This window comes from Setaria viridis, chromosome 9 (assembly GCF_005286985.2).
Source record: "Setaria viridis chromosome 9, Setaria_viridis_v4.0, whole genome shotgun sequence".
NCBI classification, from domain to species: Eukaryota; Viridiplantae; Streptophyta; class Magnoliopsida; order Poales; family Poaceae; genus Setaria; species Setaria viridis.
The window spans coordinates 12896946-12904941 of NC_048271.2; the positions used below are offsets into that span (position 1 = coordinate 12896946).

The window sequence follows — 7996 nt, forward strand, 5'->3', positions numbered from 1 at the left end:
TGAACGAACAAGGCCATCTTCTTCAGCCCCTGGTCGGCCCTTTTTTCCGAGCTCATGTCCCAAACCGGGAACAAGTAACAACACTCTCAATCAATCGATAAATTGACTGAATCCAATGCTGTTCAGGTTATAATTAATGTTTGTATTTACATTTGCAAAACAAACATTGTTCCCGCCTGGCGCCTGCCGTCGCTATCTACCCTCCACTACGGTTACAGTCCAGCTGCTGGCGCTGTCAGACCGGCAGACCTTCACCTCCGGTTCCTCCTCGCCATTGTCGTCGTCGTCGTGGTGGTTCCTCCCCGTGCTGAACGCCGGCTCGCACGGCTCCGGCAGCGTGGGGGTCTCGCTGGCCAGCATCGTGGTCACCGCCGACATGGTCGGCCTGCGCTTCGGCTGCTCCTGCACGCACAGCAGCCCGATCTGGATGCACTTGAGCACCTCCAGTGCGTTCGACGTGTCCGCGATCGACGGGTCGATGAACTCCAAGCTCTCGCCGTCCCTCCACAGCCTCCACGCCTGCAAGAAAATGGAGACGAACCCTGCGATGACTTACTGCGATCCATGTCGATCACAACACGAAGCATCCTGTTGTGACTGCAGGAGTAAGTCACTAATGATACTCACATATCGCAGGAGGTTGAGGTCGAGCTCGGTGTGGTAGAACCCCCTGTTCTTCTTCCCGCTGACGATCTCGAGCACCAGCACGCCGAAGCTGAACACGTCGGACTTGGTGGAGAAGACCCCGTCCATGGCGTATTCAGGGGACATGTACCCACTGCAACCAGTCAAAATCACCAGGAGACGTAACGTAACTATCATGGTGTCTTGTATCGTGCGAGTAACGAGTAAATTGACGCAGCGTAGCCCCTGAGATATGAAAGAACTCACTATGTTCCGACCACTTTCTTGGTGTAAGCAGCGGTCTGGTCCGTCCCGAATATCCTCGCGACGCCGAAGTCGGAGATCTTCGGGTTCATGTCCTTGTCGAGCAAAATGTTGCTGGCCTTGAGATCCCTGTGGATTATCCTGAGCACCGAATCCTGGTGGAGGTACAGGATCCCACGCGCGATGCCGTTGATGATGTTGAACCGCTTCTCCCAGCACAGCATCGACTGCTTCTCTTCGTCTGGACAGCAGTTCAACAATCTCATGTCAGAACTAATTTCCATGGCTTAGGTCAGTGCATGCGGGAGCTCCTTCTGTTGTTCAAACGGTGGCAGCTAGATAGCGGCTTACCGAAGAGGAAGGTGTTGAGGCTCCGGTTGTGCATGTACTCGTAGACCAGCATCCTCTCGCACCCGTCGATGCAGCAGCCGAGAAGCCTGACGAGGTTCCTGTGCTGGAGCTTGGCGATCAGCTTGACCTCGTTCTTGAACTCCCGGAGCCCCTGCGTCGACCGCCGCGACAGCCTCTTCACCGCTATGTCCTGACCGTTGTCAAGCTTCCCCTGCAGAGCATGGCCGATTCGTAGTAGTAAGAATCACAAGAACAACGAAGATCATCAGGTATTCTATCTCTGCATTCAGGCTTTTCGAAACTGAAACTTGTGTTACCATGTAAACCGGGCCAAATCCGCCTTGCCCGATCTTTTTGTGGATCGAGAAGTTGTCGGTGGCAGCTTGGATCTTCTCCACATCGAAAGACGGGAGATCGCAATCCTTGTTGGTTCCCTGCTGGCCGTTATGCAGGGAGTCGTCCTGAGCGTCACTTGACGCAGCAATCTGGTTCCTCCGTCCGAAAGGCGTGCTCTGTGCGTTCCTTGAAGGTAGGGGAGTAGCTTCCTTCCTGCGCTTCTTGACCTTCATGACGCAGATGTAAAGCCCAACCAGTAGCAACACCAGTCCGACGACCGATGGGACGATGATCTCGACGAGCCTCGCCGTTCTTGAATGAGTCTCTGCCGAGGAGGTGCTGAGAGCTGCAAAATTCAGAGAGTAGCAGTTTATTTGACATTCCAAAGGTATCCATTTGAAGCTGTCGATCGAGTTACTCGAGATGGACCAAAGAAAAGGTACTATGGCCCTATTTGGTAGGGCTTCTCCAAGTACTTCTCCACCGATTTTTGGTGAAGTCCTACCAAACGATTGGTTGGAAAATAGCTTCAGGAGAGAAGCCCCTAAAATCCCGGTGACTGGAGCCGTTTGGTGGGAGCAAAAAAAATTAGCTCCCCGCGACTACTCCTCCTCGTTTCCCCACTTGCCCTTGTGAGGAGGGCCCGCGGGTGGAGCTGGCCGATGATGAGGACCGGAGGCACAGCAGGAGGCAGGGGCGGGCCGGCGGCGGGAGGCGTGGTGGCGCAGCGGCGGAAGGCCGGGAGCCGGAGGTGGGCGACGGAACCGGAGATGGCCGGAGGTGGAGGTGGCTGGCGAGGACCGTGGGAAGCGGGGGTGGGCCGGCGGTGGGAGACCGGGAGGCGTGGCGGCGGGGGCCGGGGGTGAGGCAACGGCGGGAGGCCGGGAGCCGAGGTGGCGTCTGAGTGCGGCAGAGGTGAGGTGACCGGCTGGAGGCGAGGCGGCAGGCATGGAGGAGAAAGAGAGAATGGATAAGATGAGAATAAAAGAGAAGGAAAAAAAGAATTAAGAAGAAAAAAGGGAAAAAAGAAAAAAAGAGAAGGGTATTATGGCACTGCACATTTTTATTCATGTTACACAGCTAGGAGAAATCATTTTGCCAAACGTTTTTCCATCCAGACAAGCCGAAGTCAAAAAAACCTGCTTCACCAAAGAAGCCACACCCGCAACCATTTCAGCCACAGCCGCAGCCCTGCCAAACGAGCCCTATATTTAATCTAAACTTCTTGACTGTTAACAGCGAAGTACGGAAAAGGACTGGTCTTTGGTAGCCTGAATTAAGAAACGTTAGTGCTTGCCTTTTTTTTTCCCCAATAGTGAGCAACTGAGCATCACTGTCGACTGTCGTTAGACCTAACAGCAGTTGCTCAATTAACATCCAAATTAACAAATAGGTTGGGGCTTTGACTTTTGACTTTTGACCTTTACCTTGCAGGTTTTCAGCAAGTGAGAAAACACCGGGAGGTAACTTTGAACAATATGGCAACAAACGCGTACTCGTTTTGCACCTCAACTGTTTGACTTGGTACGCTCAGGTTCGTTCATCCCCTCTATCCTCTCCTAACCGTAAGATAAGTGTGCGCGACAGGTATGAACTCTACGATCAAGTTCTTGCACAATCTGACTAAAGCTTGCTGTCACCATGACGGCACAAAACAAAGTAAACGAGGAGGAAAACAAGGAGAAAAATTGGCCGCATGCAGAATGCATGTACATACAAAGAGGTCAATCAATACTAATGAATATCACAAAACAAAGTCACGTTGCATGCGTTCTAAATTTCTGATGCAATTAAATGAGCAACTTGGAGAAAGAAATGCCAACAAACTATCTTTTCATTTCTTAAGCAAAAGAAAATGTGGACACAAACAACGGCGTCAAACTTGTCATCAATTCGAAGTGAACTGGTGTCATGGAAGGGGAAAAAATGTACTGCAGCACGTAAATGAATCGAAGAAGAAGAAGAAGCAGCTCAAGAACTGAACCGGAACTCACGTAGATCGGAGGCGGCGAGCCGGACGAAGAGATTCTGCCCGCCATTGCCGAACTGCCTCATGTCCAGCAGATCGCCTGTCCACATGAAGCATCCCGTGCCGGGCCCCGAGCTGCTGACGTTGGCGCTGGCGTAGGCCCGGCAGCCGCAGTTCCCGAGGCAGGCCTGGCGGCACTCGTCGAGGCCGAGGGACATGTCCACGGTGGCGTTGGCCGACTCCGGCAGCTTCATGTTGGTGAGCGTGGCGAATCCGTCGCCGTCGCCGGTGCAGTTGAGCTCGGTCCGGCGCCTGCAGCCGCCGGAGCCGTCCCGGAGCGCCCACTCGGCGGGGAAGCGCGGGTCGAACCCCGGCGCGCAGCCGCAGATCGGGGAGCGCTCGACGCTGCAGACGCCGTAGGGCCCGCAGGCGCGGTAGCCGTCGCACTCGTCGAGCGGGTAGGACCAGAAGAGGCTCCAGGACTGCGTCATGTCGATCCACATGAGCCGCTGGATCTGGCCAGAGGAGTTGACGACGAAGCGCGTGAGCACGGTGGCGTTGTCGAGGACGTCGTAGCTGTAGAAGGCCTCCTCGCCGGGCGCGGAGACGAAGCGGAAGGTGAGGAGGCTGTTGGACTTGAGGTTGGGCACGCCGGTGAACTGGAAGCCGTTCCAGGGCCCGCTGCCGTAGGTGCGGGCCGATCGGCGGTAGAGGAAGAGCTCCGGCGACCCCCGCGGGTCGAGGCGGAAGGTGTACTCCCCCGGGGACGGGTCCCCCGCGCCCCGCCACGAGTTCATGCGCCGGTCCAGGCCCGTCCGGAAGTCGATGCCCAGCTTCATCCCCGGGAGCAGCGTGTCGGTCGGGTGGTCGAAGCTCTGCCACACCACGCCGGCCCCCGGGACGCGCAGCACGAGGTTGCCGTTGTCCAGGAGCTGCGCGGTGGTGTTACTGAGCGCGCCCGGCGACAACGACGACGAGACCGGTGGCGGCGGCGTCGCCCAGACCACGGAGTCGTCGCTGTTGTTGTCGTCCACGATGGCCAGGCTCCCGTTGGCGAGGATCCGCAGGGCGGCGCCGGCCGGGGATCCCGTCACGGGGCTCTCGCGGTTGGCCACCCACACGACGGTGCGGACGGGGATGTTGTTGAACCATATCCCGAGGTAGGTCGTCCCGGCGTCGTCCGGGTCCGGCGCGAAGAAGCCCAGCACGAACTTGCCCCGCCCCGCCGAGACGAGCGTCCGGTCGCCCGCGAGCGGCGCCGCCGGCGTGACCGTGTCGGTGGTGCTGGCGGAGGCGGCCGGCGCGGGGGCGAGGAGGAGCAGGAGCAGGAGCAGGAGGACGGCACCGAGCCGCGGGAGGAGTGGAACGCTGCGGCGTGGACATCGTTGCATGGTGCCGCCCGTCTGCCGATGCTGCCCGATGGCGCTGGTTGTTGCGGAGTTGATGACCAGTGGCGGTGGGGTGCGACTTCGACTTCGACTTCGCCCCGCGGCGGCCGTGTGGGAAGGTTTAAAGTGGTCGTTGGTTGGAGCGCGAAAATGCCTCAGCTCGGCGACGCCGCGTTCCCTTTCGTTGGGGGTGCGCTGCGGTGGGGACGGCGACGGCTCGTGGCCTCGTCGGTGTCTGGACGCGGGCGGGCGGGGTGGGCTGGGTCGCGGTAGCGTGGTCGCAGCGCGGCAGGCTCTTTTTTCTCTTTTGCGCGGGGGTGGCTGGCTGGTGCGGCCCAGAGGTCTGGAGCCTGGCCGGCAGGCAGTTGCATACTTCTTTTTTTTTTTTGAAGTAAAGTTGCATACTTCTTGGATGGGTGGTTGCTGGTCAGGCAGGTTGGGGCGCGGCGCGTCGTGCTTTGGTTTGGTGGTGGTGCCGTGCCGTCTCCTTGTCCTGCTGGGCGGGGGATTACGGGGATATGGTTCTGATTCGGAACGTGCGGTTTTTATCCGGCACACGCGCAGCTGATGCGCTCGCCTGCGTCAACGTCCCCGGCGCCCGGCGCGACGTGGAGTCGTAAGCGCAGGGGCCCTTGGCCGCGCGTGTGCCTTCCGGGCGCCTGTGTCCGGCGCCACGCGCACGCGACGCGACGCTTGGGCGCTTCCGATCGTCGCCGTGCTGTGCCCGGGCGCGAGCGATGCGATGTCCGCCCTTGCAGAGAGAAGCGCGAGCCTGGCCGGGCCTGAGCTGCCGCGTCCGCCGTCCGGGACCCCGCGACCAGTGACCGCTCTCGTCTCTGTCCCGGCCCGCTGACCGTGGGGCCAGTTGCTGGGGGCCCGCTGCAAAGTCTGCTGCGTTGACCTGACCCGCACACGCTTCTCGCCGATGCTAAAAAACACGAGCGGCGCGTGCGCGCGTTTCTTTGTTCTCCGTCCGCACCGCATTGCTCCCGGTACGCAGTACGCCCCCTACCTACTGAGCACTACTGCATCAGCAGAGGGGAAGCATCTCGGCCTGATTGCATTCTCCTCGTGACCTCATCTGTGTGTCAGCAGTGCCAAATTGGGACGGTAGTGTGAACGGCAGCCACCACATACGATTTTGCAGTCTGATTTCTCTTCTCTCTGTTTTTTTTTCCGCTCGATTTGTGGGTCGATATTTGGCTCCAAATTTCGTGAGGTGGTGGACACATGCCTTGCCAAGGTTTCGAGATTTTTTTTTCCCAAATGTTTTAGTGACCTTTTCTTGGTGCTCCTATGTGTCGGAGCACCTCAAGGTCTAAGAGCATGATGGTAGTTTGCATATTGTTGTAATTTGCTGGGCACAGTTTGCTCGGTATCTTCTTTACCATGCTCGCGCTTTCCCGTCATCATCAAGAACCAGATGCTCGGATCGTATAGGCCACGTCGGACTCCACCAGACAAGCCAGGTGCTCTTTCGCTCTCACAAAAGGACCGCGTGGGGGAGGATAAGTTGGTCTCGTTCCTCGTCAATAGACCAGGTTTTGGCGGATCAGGTGGCCTACCTCTGACGGATCAGATAGTCCATTGCTCATCCTTGATGTTGTCAGCCTTCTCGTCATAGTAATTTATCTTCTTCGAAACAGTGGCCTGATCGGTGCATCCTTTTTGTTTTGTGGCAAAGATGTACCGTCGTCAGTGCCACCGCGTACCATTTGCAAGTCTTTTTTTTAAAGGAATTTTTTAGAGCTCACCTAAATTTGAAGTATTGAAGATTAATGGATGGATCTAGCAGAGATTTAGGATTAGAGGAGAAGAGGAGACCCAGCCATGGACAAGGAGATGGGGAAAGTTCTGGATGATGCTCTCGATCCTTCTCTACCTGGATCTATCTAGTTTTGGTATTTTACATTTTAGTCCCTACAAAGCATCTATTTTACAAGTGCACACCAACACTCCCCCTCAAGATGGGGGCAACTAGTTTTGGTATTTTACATTTTAGTCCCTATAAAACATCTATTTTACAAGTACACACCAACACTCCCCCTCAAGATGAGGGCAACGACATCATACAAACCCATCTTGCTACAGAATGCAGAAAATATATTTTCAAGTAATTCTTTGGTCAATACATCAGCCACCTGACTAGCTGACTTTACATAAGGTAGACAAATTACTCCTCCATCCAGTTTCTCTTTAATAAAGTGATGATCGATCTAAATATGCTTAGTTCTATCATGATGAATTGGATTGTTGGTTATATCGATAGCTGCTTTGTTGTCACAATACAACATCAAGGGTTTGCACTTAAACAATATCAACTCTGTCAAGAGGATCTGCAGCCATAAGAGCTCACATAATCCATGCCATAGCACGAAATTCAGCCTCAGCAGTAGAATGTGCTACAACACTCTACTTCTTACTTCGCCAAGCTACTAGATTACCTCCAACAAAGGTACAATGTTCAGAGGTTGATCGTCTATCATCCAAAGATCCAGCTCAATCAGCATCAGTATAACACTCCACTTGTAAATCTCCTTAGCGAGTGCATAGAAGTCCCTTCCCTGGACAACTCTTAAGATACCTCAAGATGCGATGTACAACCTCCATATGAGATGATTTAGGATCATGCATAAATTGGCTCACAACAGTTACTGCAAAGGCAATATCAGGACGAGTGTGAGAGAGATATATAAGCCTTCCAACAAATTTTTGATATGACTCTCGATCCACAGGAGTCCCTGCATCTTTACTTAAGCGATGATTTTGCTCAATAGGTGTGGCTGTAGGATGACATCCAAGCATACCTGTCTCCTTTAATAGATCCAAAACATATTTTCTTCGTGAGAGAAACATCCCCTTTGGCCCCCAGGAGATTTCAACCAAGAAAATATCTCAATTGACCTAAATCCTTTACTTCAAATTCTTGTGCAAGATACTTTTTCATATTAGAAATCTCAACAGATTCATCCCCAATAATCACAATATCATACCACATACACTATTAAGATTGCTATTTTACCTGTAGCATGCTTATAGAATAGTGTATGATCAACATTTCTTT

At 54.5% G+C, this 7996-nt stretch overlaps 1 protein-coding gene across 1 annotated transcript; it reads right to left on the reverse strand.

The window, feature by feature from the left end:
- LOC117836379 (receptor-like serine/threonine-protein kinase SD1-8) lies at positions 1-5423 on the reverse strand. The gene is made up of 6 exons (XM_034715787.2): positions 3570-5423; positions 1557-1921; positions 1240-1450; positions 892-1129; positions 628-778; positions 1-519 (listed from the first exon to the last, which is right to left on the reverse strand). The coding sequence occupies exons 1-6, from the start codon at positions 4933-4935 to the stop codon at positions 193-195; spliced, it is 2658 nt and encodes an 885-aa protein (XP_034571678.1). The 5' UTR covers positions 4936-5423; the 3' UTR covers positions 1-192.
- Between the last annotated feature and the right edge of the window lie 2573 nt (positions 5424-7996).